General features: G+C 46.2%; 2 protein-coding genes across 2 annotated transcripts; one reads left to right on the plus strand and one right to left on the minus strand.

The window, feature by feature from the left end:
• Positions 1-665: 665 nt before the first annotated feature.
• LOC128765604 (insulin-like growth factor-binding protein 3) lies at positions 666-21,730 on the plus strand. Its single transcript, XM_053876411.1, has 4 exons — positions 666-1,041; positions 5,073-5,314; positions 9,068-9,187; positions 19,855-21,730. The coding sequence occupies exons 1-4, from the start codon at positions 705-707 to the stop codon at positions 19,978-19,980; spliced, it is 825 nt and encodes a 274-aa protein (XP_053732386.1). The 5' UTR covers positions 666-704; the 3' UTR covers positions 19,981-21,730.
• A 1,810-nt stretch (positions 21,731-23,540) lies between these two features.
• LOC128762764 (insulin-like growth factor-binding protein 1) lies at positions 23,541-26,218 on the minus strand. The gene is made up of 4 exons (XM_053871247.1): positions 25,776-26,218; positions 25,532-25,695; positions 24,511-24,639; positions 23,541-24,379 (listed from the first exon to the last, which is right to left on the minus strand). Exons 1-4 carry the CDS (start codon positions 26,197-26,199, stop codon positions 24,269-24,271), a joined length of 828 nt encoding a protein of 275 aa, XP_053727222.1. The 5' UTR covers positions 26,200-26,218; the 3' UTR covers positions 23,541-24,268.
• Between the last annotated feature and the right edge of the window lie 1,400 nt (positions 26,219-27,618).

Genomic DNA, 27,618 nt, shown 5'->3' on the forward strand with positions numbered 1-27,618 from the left:
AGTTTTGTAAAACAGCATTCAGTTTCAGTTAGTTATTGTCTAATGAAAAAAACTTTCGTTTTTATTTATGTGTATTTCAGTTAACAGAGTTTTCGTTTAACTAGCACAATTTGAACTGAGCTCCTCGTGTCACACTCTTGAAATCTGTGAGCCCCACACATCTGAATGAGTCTCCGCGACATCAGCAGTGGGATGGAATGAACATTTTCATAACATAGTTCATTTATTTATTTCCATTCAAAGTTTAGTTTTTGAATGTATGTATTTATACATTTATATTGCTTGGATTAAAATGTTTTCTTTTTTAAATGGGACGCCTGATAAATAATAACCATAATAATAGAAAGAGAGAAAAAGGCATAAGGATTTGACACATATTTGACCACATAAACAAATAAACTCGTGTTTTGGATTATGAAGGAAAGAAAGGGAGTAAAAGTTTTCTCCTCATGGATCGACTCGACTCAGCTATGAGCCCAAATCAGGCGCGCAGCTGATACATTGAGCAGCGGAGTCCGGTTCTGGTCCCTTATTTCTGACTGGGTTACATTATTCATGGGGAGGAGGGTGTAACGCGTTGGCCCCGTATAAAACCAGAAATTTGAGTAAACGAGCGCACACATGGAGCGGACCAGTCGTCTCGCTGCGTTCAGCCCCCGCGACGATCCGCACACCGTCCCTCAGTGACCCGGTTGATCGGCACGATGCGCGCTTTCCGCCTGCTCTGCCTGGCCGTCGCGCTGGCTGCGTGCGCCGGTCCTGCCGCCGCCGTGGGCCCGGTGGTCCGTTGCGAGCCGTGCGACGCAGGCGCGCTGCTGCAGTGCAAGCCGCTGCCCACTGAGTGCGCGGAGCAGGTTCGGGAGCCCGGCTGCGGCTGCTGCATGACGTGCGCCCTCGAGCAAGGTCAGGCGTGCGGAGTTTACACTGCGCGCTGCGGCTCCGGCTTGTCCTGCCAGCAGCAGCCGGGAGAGAGTCGACCCTTGCAGGCGCTGCTGGAGGGTCGCGGGGTGTGCGCCAGGAAAACCCCCGTGCCAAAGCAAGGTAAGGGTTTGTGCCTCGTCCGCTACATTTCTCACCAGGATATTTGTCAGGAAACTTCCAGAATGATGCGCGACATTCCAGCGCGTGAGGTTTTAGAGATGAGGTCTGACATGGCAACCAACCCGCAGAAAGTTGAACTTCCCTCCACCGCCGTCGCTCCTGCGCGCGGGAGTCATCGCTCGAGCGGTGACATTTCGGCTCAGTAGGACTCGTGGATTACTGCGCCTTTACGCGCGAAACCTGGTATTCTCGCCGAGATTGAAGAGAGTTGCGTGTTGTTTTGCGCGCGCGGAGCTGCCACTGGAGGGTTGGCACACATGCCACCGAGGTGTCAATACAGACTGCTGTGTGTTTAGGTGCTGCTGACGTCAGACCTGTGTATGTGTGTCTGTTTATTCGCAATCTTGGTTATTTGGTCGGACCACAAAAATGTGCGGCGAGTACGCAACCACTCGACACATTGTCACACACACAGACACAACATTGTGAACAACCACACTCGCAAACAGTTTCTCCATTAGGATTTTGTAACGAGTTTTCCAAGTTTGTGCTACTGGTGATGTCCAGTTCTGGCTCTGAATTTGGAAGTGAAACCCCTTCGGCTGGGTGAGAGACTCGAGTCTGCTCTCCACTTTGGGAGAATTCCTGGAGTTGCTGGACAATCTACATGCAACAGCGGATGTACCTGGTTTATCTGAACTTGTGGGGACCAATTCTTGGAGCCCAGTTCAATATGGTGGTCTCTTCTCGCTGCCCTCTATTGACAGGTCAACTTTGCTTGAACGGGAGGAAGTTACGACGCCACCCCTGGTCACGGAGGTGGCATCACTCACTAACTCGGTTCTCAGTCTTATGCGACGTCACGTTATTGAGTTGACAAGTGTGTTCTGTCTAAACTGATTTGTTGTTGTTTTTACTGTTGCCGTCTTCGGTAAAGAAGACGTTTGGATGTTTATTCTTGCAAATACTAGTTTTTCCTTTTATCATTTGGAAAAATATTGCCATTTTATGTACCTTGTTGCTCTGTCTAGCAAGTATTTGTATTTACTCATGTTACTTGCTGTTGAAGAGTCGACGGTCGTTTTACGTAGTGGTGGTGTTGTTGGACGTTGGACAGTGGGTCTGGTACCACAGTTCTTTTACACTAATCTGAATGAGGAGACAACCTTTGTACGTCCTGCCTGAGTTGAGATTTCTAGTTTTGCACATTTCTGAGACGCTCCTTTAAAAGTGCCCTTCCAGATCCGTGTTCATCCCAAAGGCTTGTCATTGCAGCAAAGCTGGACGGGGCCATTACTGGTTGGGTTTTTCTCATTTATGACATCACAAATTGAGACGGCATATAGGGGTTGTGTGGGTGTGGGATCGCAGATCGTAAAGGGAAAAGCTGGAGCTGCTGCTTTATGTTTTTAGTCACATGAATTGTGTCCTGCGGCACTTTGGTCTGGCGATCCTGGCAAAGGAATGGTGACAACAAATGGTTACGTTGAGGGTGTCACGATGGTATTCCCACTCTGGTTTCAAGTGTTCTCAAAGTCGGCGGCGACGGCCCCAGACAGTGGTGAATTCTTTTGTATCTGTCGGCACCTTTGTGAGGACTTCTTGAGTGTGGACTCGCACCTGCCTCTGCTGGTCAGGGTGTGCAACAACGCTGTTTTCCTCTCAGCTGCAGCACAAACATGTTTATTTCTCAGGTTTGCAACCCCAGGACCATTTCACGCACCATTGAACAGGACTTTTTTTTAGAAGTCTGCATGTATTTATAGTGCTCGTGCGCCGCCTCGTTGATGTTGTCGTCGCTCGGGTAAGACGGCTGCTACTACAGCGTGTCACAGATCAGCTGGTCTCAGAAGAGCGGTGGCTTTTCCCTGGCGTGTCGACCGCAGTGCTGCAATCTACCGAGGTCTGCTTTCAGTTAGAAACCATCGGCGCTCCGCTGGTCGGGACATCTCGCTGGTTGTGGCCTTGTGGTGGCAGAACCGACTGAGCGGCGGGACGTTTGGTGCCCTTTTTATTAGAGAGGAGCCTGCTCTCTGGCTGCCGCATCCCTCGCTCCTTACAGGAATCTATGCCAACGTGAAGGACTATTAATACCTCCAGTCCCTCATCGCACCCTGCAACTGCAGTCTCCTCACTCACACTTTCCCTTCTCCCTGTTGTTTACTCACTTCATTTCCAGCATTCCATCACTTTTTTTTACTTGCCAGCGGGGGTCAGAGGTCGAGCTGGTTACATACTCCCGGGCGGGTGACTGCACCGACTGCTGTATGGGACAAACAAACCATGACACCAACAAATAAGCCGTTTGCTGTGCGAGTCAGCGTGCTGCCGCATCTCTGTGGCGTCCCTCCCTCATATTTCCTCCCCTGGGGAGTGCTCGCTTCACTTCATATATCAGTCAGCTCCTCTTCAATCGTCCATATTCAGGCTTCAAAGTCTTTGTGCCTTGTTTACTACGAGCTTCAGTTTCCCTGTTGCCTCCATGAACCAGTGCACACACCTTGTCACATTTCCCCACACATAGAGCTCAAATTCCACGTCATGCAAGACATGCATCACAACCTTGAGAAGACCTTGAAGAGCTACCATCTCCTGTGATCCTTTGGCATCTATAGAATGATCCAAACTTGATACCCCTCCATCACAGAGGAGGGGTATCACTGTCTACTCTGTCTGCTTGGCTTTAGTGCCCCGTCTCCCTCTTTGGGTGAAAGCTATAGACAAACTTCAGACCTAAATAACTAACAGGAGTAGCCGTGAGCCACTTTCCATTTCTCTCGGCTTCATGCCACATCATTTTCCTCCTTGACCACAGCTTTTGTGATCCCTCCTCCCTTTGTCATCCTACCTCTCCCTCCTTTTGAAACAGTGATGAGAGAACGTCTCTTGGGATCCTGAATTCACTTGCCCGAATGTTCTGGAAACACTGGGTCGACAGTACGGTTCTCCTAGTTCCTGAAGCTTCTCTGTCCATCTGAACCTGTTGAAGCTGACCACCTCACTGGCTTTCTGATGATTTATTTATCTATTTTCATTGGCACCAAAAAAAGAAAAAAAAGATCAGTCCCACTGCTTGTCTTGTGGGGTCACATCATAATTTTGCTACAGAAACACATTTCCTTGTTCTCAAAAAACAAAGTTTCATTTTTTCCAACAGTTACACTATAGATTCGGGAACAACTTATATACATGTTATTTATATGTGTATTATGACACCTCCCTCCCCCGCCCGATATCAATGCAAAATAAGTTATACACGCAGTTTAAACTTTTTTTTAAACTTCTTCATGCCATCTATTGTCTCTGTTACTGGGCTTGTCTTAAACACTGAGCTCATCACGGGTTATTTTCTCAGCACACCAGTCCCTCAATTCCACCAATCGCTTTTGTCTTCTTTGTCCCTGTGGAACAGAGCAGCAGCTACTGTTTGAATGAGCCGCTCACACACACCTTTACCTCTCAGACTCCGCCCCCCTCCAAACCTCCGCCAGGCTCCGCCCTTGTGAGGTGCTGTCAGCCCGGAAACTACTTGCGGAAAATATAAGTCCATCGTAAAAGTTGGAGCATCAGTCGCATCAGTTTTTAAATTTCCTTCCACGTGAAATCCGCATATTTGGATGGATGTATTTTCAGGGTAAAAATGGACTCTATTTTTTATTTGCTCATTTGCAAAGCTCCTTACTTCCTGTCATGTTGTTTCATCGCGACTTTCAACGGAATTTTTCATGTATAACCTGCTGCAAAACCTGCTATTATTGGCCTTAACAATCAAAAACGTCTCATGGGCTACATTTAAGTTTGAGTTTGACTGGTCACCTAAATAGATGACAGGGTGGTCACAATCGTATTAATATCAACATCAATATCAATATCAGTCAGTATCGTTCTAAAAATTGCAGCAACATGAAGGCCATTTGTCAGAGAAACCAAGACCTCTGGACAGCGCCTCCCGTGTCTCCGTGAGGAACGGCACCTTATTTGTGTTCAGACGACTCACTTTATTTTATTTTCTAATTTTATTCTTTTAACAGAAAACAACCACAATCAAGTAGAGAACAACAGCAACGTGACATCGCCGCAGCTTCCAGGCAACAGGATCGTAAAGTGCTTGTACGGGCGCGGGCTGACGGACGGACGCGCGCCACTGCAGAACAAACTGATCAAAAAAGAGCAGAGCAGAAGAACGCACAGCTACAAAGTGGAGGCGTCTTTGGGAGGAACCAATGTGGACGTTCAGAACTTCTCGCTGGAGAACCCGAGAGAGACCGAGTATGTAAGTAGAAGTGTCTCAGCCAGATATTACAGCGGGAAGTGGGGTTGATGTGTGAGCAGGTGACAGGGCTTCAACACCCCAAAAATGGTTCTACCCAAGAACAAACACATGAAATGATGTGGACATATTGAAAATGCGAACTTCACTAGTTGTTCATTATGTTTGTGGCACACTACTATGACTCCATGTAAGATCAAGTGCCACGTCCCACTAAAGGTTTCTAAAGACTGAAGCGCACCTTTAGGCCCATTTGCTCCCTTTACTTTGTATATGTACCAGTCAAGTTTCAGACAATGTTACAGTCGCAGATCCCATACTTCCGTGTGTTCTTTGCATTTGCATTGCTGTTCCCCAATATATCCACCAGAGGGAGCATCCCACAGTCAAAGTTTATGACAACAACAAACTCCGAGACCAACATGGCAACTGTGGAAGAAGCATTGATGTGAAGCACTTGCACAAAAGTGGAAACGGGGGCATCATTGTAGGAGGCAGTGGTTGGTGAGGACGTTAAATATATCGCGACAGGAGGATCGAAAGTTTCCGGCAAGTTTCCGTTTGTGTTCTCTTCGTGTCTCATTAGAGCTATAGATCGGGTAGTAAGAGCAACACTGCCCCCCAGGGTTTCTAGCAGTACTGCTCTGTTTGGTCTGTATCCGAAAGCTTTGTTGAAACGTGCAGAAATACAGAGGAAATGAAGGCAGAGCACGGACAGAAGGACCCGTCTGTGTCCGGATGTGTGTGCAGTCACCGGGAGTTGACGTGTGACTCGCAGCTCGGTCCGAACACACCTACTTTGGTGGATATTTTGTTATACTTTGTTTCTGCTTTCTAAACTCATTGAGAAAGCATTTAAAAGCAGTGAGACAAACCAAACAAAAGACAACAAACTGTCGACAAAGAGAAACAGTAGGTTTAAAAGATACATGTATTTGTATGTAAATGTATCTTTGTGGTATCCCTCCTAAGACAGCAATAAAGAAACATGTTCTCGCTGCTCTACAGATCTGGAAGCATTTCTCAAGACACAGTGTCAAAGAGGACACAAAAAGAGATGTACTCCAGGCAACAGGGAGCAGCAGGGGGGTCACGGTTCGATGCCTTCACGGGACTCAACATTGATTTCCATAGGTTGTTAATCTCAGAATTATTCGGAGTACATTGACACTGATAACAATATATAAATAAAAGCAATGTACATAAGTATATTTTTTGATGCAACCTTTATTTTTCGTTTTTAACTGCAATTTTCTTTTTCTTTTTTGCATCCTTTTAATTCAACATTTATTTATTTATTTTACCTGCCAGGAATGGGCTCCTGCAAATAAATCTTTGATGTTCTTGGATGAAAAATCAAGGACATGTAGGACATTTTATGGCTGAAGGCAAACAAGAAATCCACTGGAAGTCATTTTAGAAAAAGAAAATGCTAATCTGTCTAAAAATGTACATAGAAAATGATCATAAAAAGCCAACCTTAGAAGAAAGTCCTGGCGGTTTGAAATCTTCTGCTCACTCTAACTAAGAAAAAGTCCACGTGGCCTGACCGTCTGCTCAGCTTGGCCAAATCCAGAGGCTTGTTGGGGTCTATACGAGCAGAAGCTCGCCGACCCCAAACCACCCAGGGCCTCCAACAAACTCAGGAGCCAGAACTTCAAACACAGCTTGTGCGTTTGACAAACATGTTGTATACATCCTCCACCTCTCCCGCCGCCAGGACAATCATTTCAGTGTTTAGATCTCGACCTTGTTTAGGCTTTAGCTCCTGCGAATGACGCAGATGTGTGTCTTCTCCGCGTATGCGGGAGCCGCACGTGCAGGTAGCGTCCAAACAATGCCGCCGCTGGCTCATCAAGAGTTTGCCCGAAGCCCAGCTGGCGGTCGGAGCCCTCCACGTCGTGTTGTCGGAAACAGCGGCCGTGGTGATTACACGCCTGCGAAGAGGAAGGTGAAGTTTATACATCGTTTGGTGAGTCTGTGTTGTTGAAGTCGGACCAGTCTGTTTTCACACACGGCCATTTCATTCCCTCTGATGTGATGTTATCGTCTCCATCCGGCCTTCTGTTTGCCCCCAAAGTGATTTGCAGTAAACATGTGGACCATGTGCCACAGAGAAGGTCATCTGAAGGTCCCACAAGGTGAACAAACCGGCTGTACCATTTCAGCACCTCATCATGCCTTAATATCAATATTGTCTCCAAAGGTTTCCTCCTGCTGTCCATGAGCAGATTCTTCTTTTCTTGTTAACGGATGACTCCAAGTCTGAAGGTGGGAGTGGAGCCCAGAGAGGTTCCGGCGTCTGGTTTGGTGGACAAGAATGGTCTCTAGATGCCCCGTAACGGCAATGAGCACAGCTCAACACCAGCTCCAAACCTCGAATCAATAAACCAATAAACATGGCAGTGGTTTTCCCTTACTGATCCTGAAGTTAAGGTGTGTTGAAGTTGGTTCCATAACACTTTGTTTGGAATCCAGCCTGGTGTTCCACTCATCAACCCTGGCAGATGAGCTGCCCGTCCGTCCGTGAGTGTTGGAAGTCTCTGAACGAGGATTACAGGACCATTATTGATAGTTTCCATGGTGTTTGCCTCTTCATTTTATTTATTTTTTACTGGTGTTGAACTGAGCTACCTGCACTCTGCTGCACGAGGGGTGTGTTGTAGTGAGAAGCCTGGTTCAGGACCACAGCTCCTTCAGTCCAAATACTTCATGGTTCTGGACCTCAATACACAACAGGCGCCACTGTTTCTCAGACTTCGTTGTTTTTTGTTTTGTTTTTTATTAGCACAGTTTTCATTCAAGAAACAATGCCTCAGTTTCTTTTTTAAATGGTTGTGGACTTTCAGTCAGTTATTCCCTCGGTTTGAGTAATCAAACAATCTGTATCTATGACACAACCACGGACAAATTCACCGCATTGCCACGACTCATTGAAAGGGAATCACCAGCTGTAACTCTGCGGCTATATGACACCGCATTAGTCCGGTCGTCTAATACCATTATCTGCACAAGCAGGTTATGTATCTTGATGAAACTAAGTCACCACTAAGAAAAATCACCATTGTGTGTGACATTAACTGACGCTGTTGACAAACGACTGAAAAATAAAAATACGCGTTGGATCTCAATGAAGTAAATGATCCATAAAATGGGCATGAACTAAGATGATACAATGTTTTTTGTAATACTTTTATCTCCATTAACAAAGAAAATACTTTCATTCGTAGCTCGCCTTGTTTGCCGATTTGGAAGCCATGTTTATTTGCTGAAAATAAAACACAATGCATTCTGGGTAGCTCTCGCTCCCAAGGCTAGTAAAAGGTAAACGCGATGGACACAATGAGGAACCAAAATATCTCGGTACAACAACCAAGATGAGGAGTGTTCGCATGGTGGGGAGGCAGAACATTTATCTGGGGTTGGAAACAAAGAGAAAGACCACGCAGCAATGGAAAGCGATCGTAATGTTAAGACTTGAACAACACAATAGAGGGCCCCTTCTCTTGCTCAAAACGGTCATAAAACTTTCTGAGTTGATTGGAAACTTCACGACTAATAAAGGGTGAGGTTTTTGGTGGGACATTACATATGTGACGGAATGGGATTTTATGTATTTATGAACATATTCCAGGAAAGGAAGCTGTGATTGGTCTGTGTAAAGGTCTAAACGCAGCCTGCCAAATGACAAACCGACTGCGTACACTGTGTCTAAAGACTGGTGTTTAAATGTGCGCGTCTTCGCTGTGTCACCAGGGTCCATGTCGGCGTGAGATGGAAGGCATCCTCAACAGTCTGAAGATCAACAACGTGCTGAACCCGCGAGGCTTCCGCATCCCCAACTGTGACCGAAAAGGTTTCTACAAGAAAAAGCAGGTAAGTGGCTCTCCCTGTCTCCCTCCACACACACACACACACACACACACACACACACGGACCTGCGGACAGAACCGCCGCATGCCCCGACACTTCCGAAGAATCTCCGCCGACTCATTCCAGCCACTCACACGACCACATTCCCCCTATACTTCTCACAGGTTGCCCTGACAGCCACATCAACACTATATTATCAGAATGGCTAATAAGCACGTATCTCTCCAGTAAATGCATGTCTGACTCACAGGAAATGAAGCGGGTCAGGTGTGTTTGTGGGTGTGGGAGAGTGTGGGGGGGCAGGGATGTAAGAATGTGGTCTGGGAGCGTGTGTGTGGCACGGTGGATGTGGCGGCGGGGGAGTGTTCGCATGGCGCTTGTTTGACGGCGGTAGTGTCGGTGAGGATGCTGCCGGTGAGGTTAAAGAAACAAACAAAGGCCCTCGCTGGTTGGTCTTTTTCTTGTCTGTGGTTCCGGTTCAGGCCACCCAGGTCCTAATACCGCTCCCTGGACCTGGACCACGGCAAGTCTGGTGCAGTAGCTGCCAGCAAGACATGAGGCAGAGCTGTGAGTTGGAGGGGGTGGGGGGCTCCCGTGTCATTGAGACTCTTATCTGAGGGGCTCCGGGATCCATTCAGGGAAGTGTATGAGTCACCCGAAAATAAACCTCTGGCAGCGTGACTCACTCTAGTCAAAACACACAATTATTCTTTTCCTGAAGTTTGAAATTCCAGCGTGACTTTGTTCGTGTCATGCAGCAGGTTCTGGCCCTTTATACAAGCGACGGGAAGTTTTGAGTCACTACACTGACTCAGATCTTTGAATCTCGTTTGGCAAAGTGACTAAGATCAAAGTCGTTTCCGAAGAGTTCCCCAACACATTTGTGGTCCGTCCGGCCTGGAAAACTAAACTGGCGGATGTGGTTGTGACCCTCTGTGGGTCTGCAGGTCAGAAGAGAGCAGAGTCGCAGCAGTAACTGCAACCGTGTCTTCCTAGCTCCTTGACAGGTTCTCAGTCCGTCACATAGGATGTATAGCAACTGTAAGGGTTTTTACTGCAACACCTTAACATGCGTTGACTCTTGTGCTTGGACTTTAAAGGAGAGTCTCGTGTTGCCATGACACAATGGTGGTGTGGCCCAATTGGTGCTGGCCCAACTCTCACTGTTACTAGGAAGGAAAAGCAAGTGAAGCCCAGATTGCCTTTTATTTGGTCAAAACCAATTGAAGTTATTTTTTTTTTTTAAACAAACCTATTAAAAGCACATATGACACATGTGGACAGAACTGGTATCTGGGTCCAGGTTTGCCTTTAGCTGCCCAAAGCTCCGGTCTTCGACCACAGAAAATGGCTGTTTGTATCAAACAATAAACTCCATTAGCATTGGTTTCGCCTGCGGTTCGCTCCTGCTCACTTTAGCCACTACCTCTTGGTAGCGCTAGAATTCACGGTGGTGATTTGAGTCCGACTTCGCAGTGTTGCGGGTGGGTCTACATCATCATCATCACAAGGGGCATGGTTTCCCGGGGAGGTGCTGCTAACGGTTGTGTTTTGCCATTTCTATATCGTAATGTAGAACTTAAAGCCACAATAAAATGACTCATCATGTATGAATAGTATCTTGCGAAAAAACGGAAAGAAATCGCCCCGTTGATTTTCTGGTATAGCCCTAAAGAATTGACCTTCACAGACAAGTGTTGAGTTGGAGCCTTGTCTCTGTACTTTGGTCCTATACACACAAGGACACACCATTATCTTTCCGATCTGTTTCCCTAATGTTCAACACTGACTGACGACGAGCTCAACCAAGACAAGGGAGAGTGGCCGGGGTAGAGGTTTTTTTTCTTTCTGTTGTGGCTTGAAGGTCAACGTATGAAAAAAAAACTCTCTGGAGATTGTACTTTGCTGCTTGTTACGAAAGAGGTGCCCAATCCTTGTCTTTGAATTTGTCTTTGAAAGACTTAGGGGTCCTCAAACACAAATGCAGAAGGGCCTTAAAACCTTATTTTTCCAACTCTAAGGGCCATTTATTAAGGTTGGTCAGGTGACTGAGTGCTGTCGCAAAATCACTGAGATTTTCACTGTCCACTTTTCTTTTTGCATCAAACTTGCATAATTTTCATACAACAGAGCTGGCAAATTGTGTATGCGCATACGTTTTCCCTATGTGTCATTTTTTCAACTTTACTTCTATTTTAAACTAGTAGATGTACTAGGAACAAAGAACAAACTTTCAATGTCAATTCTGTGTAAGACCGAGCAGCCTGGTGGTCTCACTTGAATAATATTGTGAGAAATAGTCAATGAACCGATTGCTATTTTTTTAAATGGCACCAACTGTTCAGTGGTTATTGTGTCCCTCATAACTCTTAACAGCGAGGTGGGGCCACAAGGTAAATCAGCCTCATGTTCAGGTGGTCCCAGCACATAAGTGGTGACATCATATTGACAGAACCCCGGTTCTTGTCTTTCATGTGGCGTTCAGGGACCACAAATAAGCATCTCGCTGGCCTCGGGACTAGAGCAGAGGCAAACCTGTACCACCAGGGCCCATTTGACTTCCAAGTCGAAGACCCCTGGACCAGAGAAATGAGTGTACAGACGAAGGCGTAGAACTGGTGGTGACCGTCTTATGTGGAGGAGAGACTTGTACGAGACAGACCCGATGGATTCTGTGGACGGGACCTAAATTTCTGTTTCAGAGTTGCTGCAGGGGCCACACGCATTTCATTAACCCTAATTGAAGGCATTGAATGAAGCCACAAAAAGGTTCTGTTTTTAGCAGCTGTGAGAAATACTTGTGGCACAAGAAGCCTCAAACAAAAAAACTCATAATCCCCTTCACAATGAAGACTTGACAATAGGAATGACTCCGAGCGCTAAGCCTCTAGGTAGGACTCTCTTGCAGTACACCGTGGCCCCCAAGTTAGTGATGACTGGAACTGGAGCTGCTGTAGTCGCTGCTTCGACACTGTCCTAATTTGCTCCCCTGCTTTAGTTGGCCTTGGGAAAGGTACTTAAATAACAACCCAGAATCTCAAAATGACTTTTTAATCTGGTGAGCAACTGTAAGATAAGACTCAGTTCTGTGTGTGTGTGTGTGTTGCAGAGTGCCAGCCTTCTCTCGCTGGTGTGCGGCTGAGGCAGAGCCGGGAGGGAGGGGGGGTTGGTGTTAAATCCACTCAGAGGGGATGTGTCTTCACGGTGCGTTGCAGATTTATGACCGGAAACACTGCGAAGAGGAGACCGTGTGAACCGTCTCGAGTGACAATACTGTGAAAAGAAGGAGTGTGGGGGAGGAGAGGGGGGGGAGGGCGAAGCGTGGGCCGTGAGTGGGGGGTGGTGGTGGTGGAGGTGACGGCTCGAACAGTGCTGGAAGAAAGGTCTTTGCTCATAAGACACTAGATTCCCGGATGGTTGAAGTGAATCTTAATGTTTCATTTTTTAACATTGTGATGATTCGTGATCTTAACTCTGACTGTAAAATTTAGAATTTCTAAAATTGTGTGTTCACACGCTTGTGTGATGATGGTGATGATATTCTCTCTTAACATCTCTAACATGTAGTCCTTATTTTTCCAGAGGTCAGATGAAGGTGAAAACTTCACAACACAAACACAGGTCTCCCCAACTCCTCTCAGAATTTAATTTAAAATCCCTGCAGTCACACCTTTTTAAGAGCAACCGGATAGTTTCCTTGTGGCTCGCATAAGACTGTAGACTAAGATGAGCAGCAAGATGATCCCACATATGGACCATAATGTCTGCAGATGATATAGTGATTCGTGGTGAGACAATGGAGGAGAAGCTGGATAAGGATGTGCATGAGAGGGAGGCTGGGCGACCAGAGGAGAGGTGGGGAAGGAAGGGGAAGAAAAGGCTGGTGACTCATATGGATGTGGGGGACTCCCCTGGTCTTGTACAAGTCCATGAGAAGGTAACAAGCAGACGTTTAGCACGAACAGACGCGAGGACCAAGTCACACACAGAAGTGACCCTTGACTCACAATTATGTTGCACCAGCATCTTGTGGATATGTGTTGACATTTTTTTCCTGAAAGACACGTTTTGGTCGTGTTCCAAAGTCAGGGTCTATGCTTGGGTCCTGTATTTTTTACCTCATTTTCATGGATGGTAAAATGTTTTTTTTTTTTTGACTCACTGTAAACAGGATTCATGGGAAGGACCATCTGAATTTTTTGTGTGACTCTGTAAAAGACAAGTCATTGTGAAATGAATGTGTCCACCAGTTCATGACTGACAGTAGTAAAAATGGTGTGTAATTACTACCATGTACTTACAGAAGGATCTGAGTGACTCATTTAGTGGGAAACTTGAGTGACGAGTCACAGGGGACACCACAATCTAGTGTCTCCAACTGAGTCAGAGGAGCTCCACAAAATCATTTCCAGTGATGAGAAACATTCTTGGTGAGTCAGAAGCCTCGGGGTTTTTAAGGAGAGAAAGTGAGCAGGGTCGTGACTCGCCGTCGCAGATCTGTTTGTGTGGCTGGTAACCTGAGTGAATCTGGCGCGCTCGGCTGCAGGACCTCTATTTTTAGCGGCGGTTCTATGAATTGGCTCAGTATCCCGACGGAGGCCATGCGTGCCCGACACAGAGCCGCTCAGTACAACTGTCTCTCATGGCCACTTCTGCCGTTCGGCCTCTTTTGTCAGGACTCCACTGTGGCTGCCACTTCCTTGTTTGGCCAGGAATCACTCACAGAGGTGTGTGTGTGTCCGTGCACCTGTGTGTGTGGAAAGACAAGCGTTGGTCACGTCCCCTCACACGTCCAAACTGTGGGAAGGGGTCCATGCTTGGGTCCTGATTGTCTTTTGTGTGGACAGCGATACATGCATATATATTAGGGGTGGGACTTTTTATTACGATTAATAAATTACAACCAAAAATGCGTTAAAATATTTTAATAGCGGTTAATCGTTTTTATTTAATTTTATTTCATTGAACAGTTTGCTCTCCAGACAACAGGGACCCTTTGTCAGTGCAGGAGTTCCTGCTCCACTGATCCCACTGATGCACAAGACACGTGGCAGCTAGGATGAGAACAACAACAACAAACATGGAGGAATCCTCCCTGAACCAAAGCAAACTAAAGCAGCTGTTGGCTTTGGTTCAGGGAGGTTTTTCACTACACAATGACCAGGGTTTCCACCACTCTGAATGGACTTGACATTCTTATACAAATATTTTCAAGACATGAAAAGAGCTTTAGTTTCAAATCAGGTGATATTAAAACTTGAATATAGCCACCATGGTGATTTATTGTGATATTGTCAAACTGATTTATATTTGGTTGTTTAAATGTATGTGTTGGTGATATACCAAATCCATTCAAATTGGAAAATGTGGCTTCTTGTGGCAAATATTCTTTTTGTTTTGTTTTATTTATTTATTTTATGATATCTATTTTTTAAACTTTTTTTACGATTTAAAAAACAATTATTTTTATTTTTTATTTTTTATTTATATATATATATTAACTTTTTTGTATTTTACTACATTTTATTATGTTTATGTTGCTTTTTTACTTTTTTAGTATTTAAAAAAGAAAAAAACATTTTTTATTAATTTATATTTATAAATAATAATTATAAATAATATAAAGTCTACTATGCCTGTAATCACACTCTCAAGTTAAAGATGAAACTCATGAGCGAGTGAAAATACAAACAAAAAGAAAGCAGACGCACCAACATAGAGGCTCACAAACACATTCAATATGAAAAGACAAAGCCACATTGGATGCACAAGAGAGGCAAATGCACACAGACGATCAAACTCACAACACATGAATAAAAACGGAGATAGGACAGAAGAACGGTCATAAATCAGTGCAATAGCCCAAAAGCATATGCAACAGAAACAAAGCAAAAAGGAGCCAAAAATAAACACAACAAGCATGAAAGCAAATGACTTGTCTAGTGGAGAGAATCCTTCAGGTTGTGAGCCGCATCAGATTCAGTCGCCTGAAACGCTCTTGGCTCTTCTGTGCGACTGTGAGGTGGGCCGGCTGGAGCTCTGCTCAGGACGTCCAGCCTCGTACCGAGCGTGACTCAGACGGCTCTGTGGAAGCGAACGCAGCAACCACAACGACTTTATAATAACGGACGTGCTCAAGTCCAGACGGCTATTTTCTGCTCGGCTCCGTGTTCCTCCAGTTTTCATGTCGCTTCATTACGGCTTGGTTCCCAAACTGGAGGCAAACATGCCTTTCTGAGACGAAACGGAGCGTTAAAGGTGCAGTCAGGAGTTTTCAGGGTGAGAGCGAAGCGTCACCTGCAGATCTCAGGAGCTGAGTTTGACCCTAGAAAGGAAGCACAACGTGGTGGGTGCCATCAGGATCTAAAGGATCATCAGTAACTGTGATTCATCTGGTCAGTAAGTCATGGAAAACCTTCACATCAACTCGATTCCAAGGGCTGATTTTTGATTCATGTCATGAATGGACGACAGTTTTGCGGTTCGGAGATCATTCGCGAGCTTTGTGCGTGTGCAACATTCTCAGTCGAATTCCTCAACTCACGCAGCAGCTTCATTCACCAGCCCACATTCAGTCCTCTATTTTAAAGCTGCTAAAAACACCCAATATTTTGGGCAGGATTTCGGCGAAACTCCTATTGAACGTTTTATTTTTAGAATAAGCAATATCCTGAAACCGAAAACTCACACACACACATGCAGCATGTAGGCAGCTCTGAACGCAGCAATCACTACAGGTATGAGCAGCTGTTTGTCCTGCGGTCCGCCGCCTGCTTTTAGCGCACGTGAAGCTCTGCGGCGCTCTGAGAAGGCCGCGGTCACAAGAGTCTGTATTCATGCACATGACACGCTCCCCCCACCCACGCGCTCATACACTCCAAACCTTATTAATGTGTGTGAAATGTTTTTCTGCTGCGTGGACCGGTCAGTGCGCCGGGGGGTCTCCGAAAATAGAGCCAGGTTTACTTTTGGACGTCCAAAACAGAGTTCAAGTGAGAAGTGACTTTTGGGTTGGACACATTGGCTGCATGCAGTTGATAAAACAAGGATGTCAGACTGGGCTCTAACTGCATTCAAGACAATAACCAAGCACTTATGACAATAAATGAATCTCCAAGTAAGACGTTGCATCACGGAGCTCTTAAACACACGAGGGCTGACAATAGATGAAGATTTTTATCTCAATGAATCGCACTGAGTTGCACTGAGTTAACTCACCATTCATGGCTGATGACTCACACTTCGTGTCTGTTCCAAATGTAGCTTAAAGGAAGATTGTACTTGAAAATGGTTTCACAAAATGCGTGGTCCCACGCTCTACTTTGTGCTTTGTTTGTGACTTGACAAGACGAGACAATGACTAGACTGGATTAGACAGGCCATGACCAGACAGTCACTTGACTTGATCTGGAGACTTGACTTGACAAGATGAAACAATGACTAGACTGGATAAGACAGGCCATGACCAGACAGTCACTTGACTTGATCTGGAGACTTGACTTGACAAGACGAGACAATGACTTGACTGGATAAGACAGGCCATGACCAGACAGTCACTTGACTTGATGTGGAGACGTGACTTGACAAGACGAGACAATGACTAGACTGGATTAGACAGGCCATGACCAGACAGTCACTTGACTTGATGTGGAGACTTGACTTGACAAGACGAGACAATGATTTGAACCAAGAGTTTCTTGACTTGACGTAGAGACTTGAATTATCTTAACCAGACAAGATGATGAGTTGGTTAGACAAGTCCAGACACGACAAAAATGTCACTTGACTTGATGCGGAGACTTAACTTGACTAGACGAAATGATTGCTTTACTAGTTGAGTCGAGACTGGACCAGACTAGACTGTTGACTTGACATGGAGATATTACTCACCTGACAAGAAGACAGACCTGACAAAAAGGGACTCGACCAAACAGTTTATTGACTTTATCTCGAAAATGGGTGGTCCCACGCTCTACTTTGTGCTTTGTTTGTGACTTTTTTTTTTTTTTTTTACATCTTTATTTATTTATCTGGTGGTTGTATTTTTCTCTACTCATGCAGGCGACACTTGTTATTCCTCTGTTGTTTAGTGATGACTTTGCGTGTTGTGCTGTGATAGGACTTTACTAGTTTCTGCTTCAGCTCATGTTGTCTTTATTCAATTCATGTGGTATGTTTGCTTGTCGACTGACGCTAGTTTTGGTAAGCAACTTATTTTCTGCTGATTCAGTGTTGTGCTCAACAGTGCGTTTCTGTGACCTCAGTCGAGTCCCACATTCAGCAGATGTGAGTCTCTCTCGCTGGTGACCAGGTTTAACAACCGTCTCCACTGGTGTGGCACCAATACTGCTCCCTCAGAGCGACTCGCCTGCTGCAAGTGTGGGAGTCAGCTAGCAAACTGGCTGCAGGATTGTTCTGACTTCAGCATGACAAAAAACAGCTGTTGTTTGAGAGGAGTGCCAACGTGTGCTGTGACAAGTCACTAGTGTGTGTGCTGGTCATAATCAGCTCCAGATGATTCAGGGCATCCCAGAATAGTGGCTCTGGTTTCCCTGCTGCCCGCCTGGTCGGCCTGGGCAAATATTTTAGCAGCTCCGTGTTTACCTTCACTCGCTATCGAAAATAATCTGCATGTTGGTATTCGACCTGCAGAAAAGTGCTGACGCGGCGGCACGTGGAGATCCGCTTTCGTGAGGCCACCGGCTACATCACCTCGCCAGACAGACGTCATGACGGCGAGCGCGACTCACCGTCCTGATCGATCACTCGTCAGACTGCTGCGAGACTGAGGTTGTGACTGCTGAAGTGTGATCTGTGAAGTGAGAGCTGCTCCCGTGTGTTAGCAAAGAGCTGCCCACCATAACCACAGCGACCAGACTCACGATGAAAAGCTTTTGTTTTTCAGAGTCAGGCGTTTTCAGGGCATCACTCAGGAGCACTGTCACTGAAAACAAGTGTGATGGTGGCGAAGTGAATGATTCAGGTTCTTCATGTTGTGATGGGACAAGATGAGTTCGCTAGACGAGACTGTTTGTTGACTTGACATGAAGACTTGGCTTTATGGAGCCAGACGAGCGGTGACTCCAGTGGACAAGACAGCACTCGACCAGACTTGTTGACTCAATGTGGAGACTTGACTTGACTTGACAAGATGAAACAATGACTAGACTGGATAAGACAGGCCATGACCAGACAGTCACTTGACTCGATGTGGAGGCTTGACTTGACAAGACGAGACAATGACTAGACTGGATTAGACAGGCCATGACCAGACAGCCACTTGACTTGATGTGGAGACTTGACTTGACAAGATGAAACAATGACTAGACTGGATTAGACAGGCCATGACCAGACAGTCACTTGACTTGATGTGGAGACTTAACTTGACAAGATGAAACAATGACTAGACTGGATAAGACAGGCCATGACCAGACAGCCACTTGACTTGATGTGGAGACTTGACTTGACAAGACGAGACAATGACTAGACTGGATAAGACAGGCCATGACCAGACAGCCACTTGACTTGATGTGGAGACTTGACTTGACAAGACGAGATAATGACTAGACCGGAATAGACAGGCCATGACCAGACAGTCACTTGACTTGATGTGGAGACTTGACTTGACAAGACGAGACAATGACTAGACTGGATTAGACAGGCCATGACCAGACAGTCACTTGACTTGATGTGGAGACTTGACTTGACAAGACGAGACAATGACTAGACTGGATAAGACAGGCCATGACCAGACAGTCACTTGACTTGATGTGGAGACTTGACTTGACAAGACGAGACAATGACTAGACTGGATTAGACAGGCCATGACCAGACAGTCACTTGACTTGATGTGGAGACTTGACTTGACAAGACGAGACAATGATTTGAACCAAGAGTTTCTTGACTTGACGTAGAGACTTGAATTATCTTAACCAGACAAGATGATGAGTTGGTTAGACAAGTCCAGACACGACAAAAAATGTCAGTTGACTTGATGTGGAGACTTAACTTGACTAGATGAAATGATTGCTTTACTAGTTGAGTCGAGACTGGACCAGACTAGACTGTTGACTTGACATGGAGATATTACTCACCTGACAAGAAGACAGACCTGACAAAAAGGGACTCGACCAAACAGTTTATTGACTTTATCTCGAGACTTGATTTCAAGAGTGAGACACGACTCGACCCGGCTGTTACTTAGCTTGATGTGTAAACTTGAAAGGGCAACACGGGACGATGACTTAACTAGTCGAGACTGGACTCCACCATACTGTTAGTTACTGCATGACTTTACAGGGCAAGATGAGACTTTGACTTGACTGAATGAGAATGCGTCGGACTCTTGCATGACTTGACAGAGCAAGATGAGACTGTGACTTGACTAGTCGTGACTTGACTCCACCAGAGTGTTAGTTGGCTTAATGGGGCAAGACAACACGATGACTTCACCAAACGCAACGAGACTAGTCAACCAGACAGGTTGACTTGACTTGACATGGTAACTTGACTCAACTGTACAAGACGGCGAAGGCATGAGGAAGACACAATGTGTGCGTGACATCAAACAAAAACAGACCTACACAGGGGCAGAAGAAGGAGAAATATTTGATTCCTAAATCATTTATTTTTCGTCCGTATTATTATTGTTGTTGCTGTTGCCTTTACAGTGTCGTCCCTCCAAAGGCCGCAGACGAGGATACTGCTGGTGCGTGGACAAGTATGGACAACCGTTGCCAGGCTTCGACAGCAGCCACCGACTGGAGACACAGTGTCACAGCCCCGACAGCCAATGAGAGGAGGCTGAGACAGTGGGCACGAGGAAGTGAGGAGAGCAAGACAGAAAGCTGACCCAAATCTCCTCTGCATGTAGATTTAGGGAAGACGTCTGGAGGAAGGCTGGATCTGGGCAAAGGGGCGCGGCCAAGCCTCCTTGCCGCTCAGTGAAACTCTCGTCTTATGTTTTAGGTTTTAAAAAAGAGGCGAGAGCGAGAATCATCTGCACTACAGCCGGAGAGCAAGGAGGGCCTTTCCCACTCCCGTTCAAGAGGACTTGTTTGTGACTATGACCCCCAAAATTGTGAGTTTGTCATCTGTGCAACTCGCGACTGTTTAGAAAGAAGGGGAGGGGTTGAAGCTTAGCCTCCCTGGAGCTACGGGGGGAGGGAGGGCAGGGAATTGAAGCTTGTGCTGCCAAGTACCACCGACACTGTGCGACTTTGTACCTTTCTGTTTCACTTTTGTCTTGTTTTGTGTCGATAAATCCAAAAAAAAAAAAAAAAAAAAGAATTGTAATGTGGACTGTCTGGTTCGTGCGTTTTGCAAAGGAAACTTCAGGGTAGCGTTGAGCTAACACGTAGCGTTGCATCGCGATGCTAATGGCTACATATGAAATCCACAGTCCCTTTTTTAGAGGGACGGTTGTCAGTCAATAATAATACTGTTGTGATCTATGACATCACTTCCTGTTCGGCCAGCAGATAGTCATTTTGTAAAGATATTCTTTTGTCAAACGACTCACAGCAAGTATCACATGAATGTCTCATTCAGGTTTGTGGGACTCGTCTCTTTGGGGGAGTCCAGCTTTTCCATCCGTCCACTCGGCTGCCTTGTAAATATGTACATCATCAGCATGAAAGCTAACAGAGCGACGTGGCTGTCGCCGCTAAAGACGTTCAGGGTTGAAATTGCCAAATGTAAAGATGCAGAAACACGTTAATTCTGGGATGTCTGTCATAGCTCAGAGTTACGCTACCTTGCTCGCCGATTGTAAGCAGCTTGGGAGGAGTCTGAATGGAAGGAGCCAGTGTGGAGGTGGGTTGTGAGGCAGCAACAGAACAAACTAGCATGCACAACAACATGTAGCCCGCTGTATCACATGACTGAACCAACCCTGAATTACTCAATAAAAATAGCAGATTCAGGACACACGATTGAAAACAAACCTAGTCCTTTCAAACACATGAGCTTTGTAATACTTTAATACTATATACTGTCTGTTTAAAAATGCACACGTGAATTTGTCATAACATTATGACTGCCTCACTGATCATGTGTTGGACACCTGTTCTTGGAAGCCCCGCCTCCCACCTTCAACTTATTGGAAGACTTTTGACCCAACAACGGCTGCACTTTGGGTATAGACATTTTTAGGGAGTTACGCTGGTTGGTCACAATCTTATGGTGCATCAGTGTTGTCATTTCTCTGCGCATTCTTGTGTATTTTTATGGACATAATGTTAAAAATTGTTATAGCGCCAAGTGTCTGACTCGATGACATGGACAGTTGAAAATAAAAAGATTTTCTTCAGAAAATAATTTTGAGTTTGATGCGTTTCAGTCAATAACATTTGTTTTAATTGTTATTATACAATAATTATATTTTTAAAATGCATTGAAAATAGTAATTGTTATTATGTCATTAAATTAAATGAAAATTAAATTATTTTCCACAATGGTCCTTAAGCTCTGTTTATTTATGGATTGACTTTAATTTTTCTCGACTTCTTTAGAATATTGTCTTTTCAAAAGATACCAGACTTCAATGCAAAAGTGAGGAACAAAGGAAACGTCTCTGCAAGAGTCGACAGGTTTTCATGTCCCACCACCTGTTCCTGTTCCGGACACGGGTGCATGCAGGAATACTGAGGAAGGGGTTCGCCAATAATGAGTGAGGGCGAAACGGCCAACAAAAAAAAAGGGAACTTTGACCCTTTTTTTACTCAAAACTTGGGCAAAAATTCCACCGGTCTCTCCGTGCACTCCCTGCCATCCGGTTTCCAACTTCTGACTGAGCGCTCTTCTTGTGGGAAAAAAAAGAGAATAAAACCGAGTTGAAGTTATCGGCTGTTCAGATCAGATTCAGTCTTTTATTTTGGAGAAACTCCGTCAGCAGAAGCGAAAACTTCACCTGAAGCGGCCGCAGCACAAATCCGCCGCTGTGGAGATGCAATCAGGCAGCTCGCCGTCTGGAATGTGTCAATACGGATGAAGCAAAGGTTCAATTTGCAAAGGTGTAAAAATAAACCTGGTGGTGCCGCGCAGGCTGGCAGTGGGCACCGGAGGCTGCAGCGGATTCCTGTCGCCCGACCAAGGCAAACAGAAACGGGTCAAAAGGCAGAACGGATTTGTGATGAAGCTAAAGTTAGAGCAGAACTGCTGCGCGTCAAGATAAAGGAACCCGGGTGCTGGTTTCATGTTGTCGGAGGAAAACTGCTGCTACAATAGATAAAGATCAGTCCTCGCTCAAACGCCACTGCAGTGCCTCGCGGGTGTCACGGAAGCTCGTGGATCAGGGGTCTCAAACTTGAAACACGTGGGCTATTCATGGCCCTTTGGATGCAGTTTTGTGGCCCAACTCTGGGGGGTCCAGTTTAGCCTGAGAGAGGCCCTCACAGGGCATCTTCAAGAGGACCTTGACCAAAGAGGGTCATTTTGTTGCAAATCAATAACTTCGATGAAACGAAACGGCAAAACCATAAGACCCCGCACCTGCTCGGCCTTCGATCTAGCTTGACCAAGACTTTGCCTCTGGCGCCCCCCTCTCAATGGAACGTGACACCCCTATCGTAGATAAAGACCCTGTGTTCTCCGCGAGTCCCTTGTCTCAACCAGAGAGTGGGCTGAGCAAGAACAACTGGAATGTGGAGACAGACATAGTTTAGTCAAGTCCCTTCCATTTCAGAGGAAGTGTCCTTACTTCTTGCACTTCATTCCACATGCTGGAACTGGAAAGAAAAGTGGTGACCTGGATGTAGAAACTTTTGTTTCCTTTAAGTGAACTGCCATTTGAGTTGACTTGTTTCGAATGCTGAGTCACTAGAGTCGCATGCATAAGACATGCAGGCATTAGCCAAAAGTGAACGCAAAAAGTGCTCCACGGGAAACAACTAAAAAAGACAGTGTAAATACTTGAGATTTACAGGAGACGGTTTGGCGCTCGATGTGAGTATGTAGCTCATATAAAGGTCTACATCCATTCAGGAAACCAGCTGACTGCTCAGCGGGCATATCTGCCTTGTGTACAACTAAGCAAAGAAAGGACAAAAATACGAGAAGGTATAACCAAATTTAGACCCGGTGACTATCGGAGCTTTTCTCTTCAAGCGCATTGATGTGTTCTGAGAACCCGGAGTGGACATCCGACCGAGTTTTCTGGCCTGTGATGTATTTCAATATGATGAATGTCAAGCTCACATGACGTGACAGCTTTCAGTAACTTGCATCTGTGAGTGTTAAAACAACAACCTTTTGAGTTTAATGTTGGTTGTTACGCAAAGAACTTGGCGGTAGAGTGCTCTCTGGCGCCCCCGCGTGGAGCACTGCACTGTACTGAGGGAAAAAAATCTCATTCACGTGAGGTTAATGTTTTTATTAAATATATCACTTCTTTCTTTACATAACATCTTAGTTACAAAAGTGTACACACATGCGCACATACAAGCAGTTTGGAACATTGAGCTCTCTCCGACAGCAGCATGTTCTGTAGAACCGAGCCCAGCGGACCGGTCCCAGTGGTGGTCATGTGGTCAGAGTTTGTTTTTTTTTTCACAACTCAAAGCACAACAGACAGATAAATATCGGAGGTAGGTCGATGTACAAATACCCGTCTAAGAGGCGATCGGCAACCCCATGGAATCATGGGGGATGAGTTCTGAGAGTGAGTCCAGACGTCACGGGTCAATGTGTCACGCGGTCGGCAGATCAAAAAAATTAAATATTTAAAGAAAAAAAAAATAAGAGAAAACATTTGTACACTCAGTGCTTTCCCCGGCTCTCACAAACCGAGCGGCCCCGACGATGGAGTTCGTCCGCGCCGAAGTACATTTAAAGAAATCGCAAGGCATAAAAACAACAATAATAAAAACATAAACAACACAACTGATATAAATAAAATAATTACATAAAGTCGTTGGAATAAATAAGGCTGAAGAGTCGAAGTGAATGCATTCAAAACAAAAATAAATTTCTCTCTCTTTGGGACGGGAGTTTGAGGAGTCGGACCTGCAGTCCCACGACGACAGTGTACCTGAATCAGACACCACCATGGACAATAAATAAACACACAACTTCTTCTTCTGGTCTCTAAGGACACTCTTCTTCGGGTGCCAGGTCGGTGGAACCCAACATCCTCTTGCCGTTCCAGGAGTGGACGCACCAGCACCGACCCCTCTGTCCGTCCAGCGAGGACTCACACTGTGGAGAGTCAGAGGCAACAGTTAGCTTTCCTGCTCCGACGTGCCCCGTCACGGCGGGCGACGTCACCCGAGTCGCCCCGCAGGCACGACTCATTTTTCAGCTCTGACATCACCGCGTGAGGAACCGACCTGCTTGGGTTTGTAGAGTCCGTGCTTGTCGCAGTTGGGGAGGTAGAACCGGGTCAACTTGTCCCCCAGTTTCTGTTGGGACAGGCCGATCCTCTCCAGTGCTCGCTGAAGCTCGACGTGACAGGGACCCTGAGGAGGAACACCATGGCTCATCAGTGTGGCTCAGAGTGGACCACAAATGAAACAAATGATTCCCTAAAGAATATGCAGTGCCAGGTCTTATTCATTCACATTCAAGAGTCTCAGAGCAGCCCGGGGCCACAGGCAGCCTTTGGACGGCCCTGTCTGCTCATATGACAAGTAACATGGATTTTCTAGATGTTAATATTTATATTTACCTTGATTTTTGTTTGTTTTGAATGTTTTAAACATATCATTTGTGGGTTCTCTGTATAGGCTTCGGCCCCTACAACAGTGCTGAGTCCGTCAATATCCCTACCTTATATTAAAGCTATATTTACACTTTCTTTTCAAGTCGCACATTGTAACACTAAATCTTACACGAGCAAAATCGCTTTCTAAAAACAGTTCCAGAAATAAATTTTACTGTATGTTTTGCTTGTATTTTCCCAGCATTGTACTTAGTGCATCTTTCAACATTGCATCATCCCTGTACAGGATGAAGCGTCTCATTTGGCCCCTAAAAATGACCCCTCGATCCCCTTGCAAGGTTCTCTCTGTTGCTCTCATTTTAAGAGTTGGATTCTCACATAGTTATGTGTGAAATATATGCATGAATATTTAATCACGTTGTTGCAGTGCACCAATAGAGAAACTCGCGTCATGGAGACGCGTTTCAATGCGCATCAAATCCTCTTTATATATCAAGTTATTCTGCACGAATATCCTCATATTTTGGGATTACAGCCCGTTATACCACTCGCGCAAACGTTAAACTCTATATTTGAATAACACAGTTGAAGCGCAACATCGCTCCCTAGTGGCACACCGAATCCCAGGCTCCGGTCATCTTTGTTTTAAAACTTGTTGGGAGATGGAAATGAGAAGGGTCGAGTCTCACCTGTTCCACCAGCTTTTTGTGGATCGCGTTCAGTTTGGCTTTCATGCTTTCTTGCGCGTCCGCTGCGGCCCGCGGGTCATACGGTCTGTTGTGGCCCGGGAGGAAGTGAACGAACCCCGGGTCCGAGATGACCGCCGTGTTCTCCGTCTCCGGTTCCCCCAGGTCTGGAGCGCAGGGAAGAGTCGTGAGTGTTGGGGAGGGGTGGTTACCAGTGGCTGCGTGGAGGAATAAAGAGGCGCCTCACCTTGTGTCTGAGGTTCCGGTGTCGGTTCGGGCTCGGTGACTTCGGCGCACACGCCTTGTCCGCGAGTGAGCGAGTGCAGCGGCCGGGGGTCGCCGGGTCTCGGGGCGCACCTCAGTCCGGAGCCGCACGGCGCCGTGTGGATCCCGCACAGGTCCCCGGCTCTCAGGGCGCAGGCGAGGCAGCATCTGCAACCGGGCTCCCGCAGCACCTCCGCGCAGCCGGGCTCCACCGCCGGACACTGGCTCAATCTCTCCGGGGTGCACGGGGCGCAGCGGATCGGCTCCTGCCCCGGGACCGGGGAGCCCAGCGAGCCGGGGGAGAGCGCGCCAAGCAGCAGCAGCACCAAGCTTTCCAAGTGGGATCCGAACATAGCTGAGAGGTTTTGGGAGAGAAATATTGAAGTGCGGTCGGCGCGCAGCCGCATTTATAGCCGGCGTTATGAATGACCTGAGAGGAGAAGGTGTAGTGAGGCGGAGCGCTGCGATTGGTCCGCTCGGCCCAACTTCAATACAACAATCGCGTCAATATTTATTTTGGAACAGCCAGTGCGCACGTACCGCCGTGACGACACCAGCGGCTGATGTTGCAACGCAGGACTCCCTTTCCTCCCCCGGATGCGAGGGAGTAATCCCTCCCTCAACACCCCCCCCCCCGCCATTCTCCTCCCTCAACACCCCCCCCCCCCCTCCCTCCGCCTCCTCCTCCTCCTCTGCGCACACAAAAACTTTCTTCACTGCAGAAGTTAATTACCTCTCATTAGGACAAACCCATCGCTGCGCGCTCGCGGTGCGCGCCCCCGAGAGTGCAGCTCTAATTTGGTCAGTGAAAAGGCTGTGGTGGGGGGGGCGGTCAGAAATAGCATCGCAAATGAGGGTTGGGGGGTGGAGTGGGGTGTCGTCATGCGACCCCGGGACCTCCGCTTCTGGGTCGAGTCCCGGAGGCGTAATGACCGGTTCCTCGACATCATGGAGGCCCGCCACTGACATGCGCTCGGACACGTCGCCACCTCTTCCCTCTGCTGCCCCCACGGCTCACGCGCTCGCTCAGGGCAGCAGGTCTCCACGAAGCCCACTCTGGTCCACGTCACGTCATCCGCTGTTTTAGCGGGAAAAAAAAAAGCCTCACGCAACGGCTTGGCGGGATTGCATCATCTGCCGTCATCACGTGATTGAAAAAAAGACGAGATTTGACACCAAACTACACGGGCTGACGTCATGTCACGCGACCCTCTCTGAGTTTAAACGTCCAGTTTCTTGAGGCCTGTGTTGTTGCATCAGCCGAGTGCTCACATTTGGGCAACTCGGGATTCGAGTTTTCTTCTTCTTCCCGTCAAAAAGATTTGACTTTTCTATTTTTAGACCACTTCATTGTTTTGCTTGCTTGTTTTTCCCCACAAAATGTATTGAAATATTTCTATATTAATTATTTCTTCTTTTTTAATTCCAACTTTCATTTTTTTTTTACTGCTCAGGCGTTTTTCCTATATAGTTTTATTATGCCCATCTGAGTTATTTTATTTTTTTGTGATTATTTAATTTTTCGGTTTCTGCTTTTTTCATTCACGTTGACCGTCACAACAATGCCTTTACCCTCCCGTTGCTATTTTCAATTAATCTCTTTTTTTTCCGAAATTACATGATTTTTTCTTATTTATTTCTTCCATTTCCCCACCGAAATGTTGATTTTCTATTCAAAGTATTCAAAGTTTTTTTTTTCTCTTTGAAACTCCCATTTCTTTTTTCAATGAACTCACTTTTTATTGTTATTTTTTGATCATTTATTTTTCTCTCTCATGGAACTGGAATGCTCACTCTATTGCTGGTCCATTTTTTAAGGTTCAATT

Source organism: Synchiropus splendidus, chromosome 1, assembly GCF_027744825.2.
Source record: "Synchiropus splendidus isolate RoL2022-P1 chromosome 1, RoL_Sspl_1.0, whole genome shotgun sequence".
In the NCBI taxonomy this organism is placed as follows: domain Eukaryota; kingdom Metazoa; phylum Chordata; class Actinopteri; order Syngnathiformes; family Callionymidae; genus Synchiropus; species Synchiropus splendidus.

What these genes read in the sequence shown, in the direction of transcription:
- LOC128765604 (XM_053876411.1), top strand. Translation starts at nt 705, where the DNA reads ATGCGCGCTTTCCGCCTGCTCTGCCTGGCCGTCGCGCTGGCTGCGTGC. An exon ending in ACCCGAGAGAGACCGAGTAT is followed by an intron (nt 5,315 to 9,067) that starts GTAAGTAGAAGT and finishes CTGTGTCACCAG; the next exon opens with GGTCCATGTCGGCGTGAGAT. An exon ending in GTTTCTACAAGAAAAAGCAG is followed by an intron (nt 9,188 to 19,854) that starts GTAAGTGGCTCT and finishes TTGCCTTTACAG; the next exon opens with TGTCGTCCCTCCAAAGGCCG.
- LOC128762764 (XM_053871247.1), bottom strand. Translation starts at nt 26,199, where the DNA reads ATGCGGCTGCGCGCCGACCGCACTTCAATATTTCTCTCCCAAAACCTC. An exon ending in ACAAAAAGCTGGTGGAACAG is followed by an intron (nt 24,640 to 25,531) that starts GTGAGACTCGAC and finishes GTTCCTCCTCAG; the next exon opens with GGTCCCTGTCACGTCGAGCT. An exon ending in GACTCTACAAACCCAAGCAG is followed by an intron (nt 24,380 to 24,510) that starts GTCGGTTCCTCA and finishes GACTCTCCACAG; the next exon opens with TGTGAGTCCTCGCTGGACGG.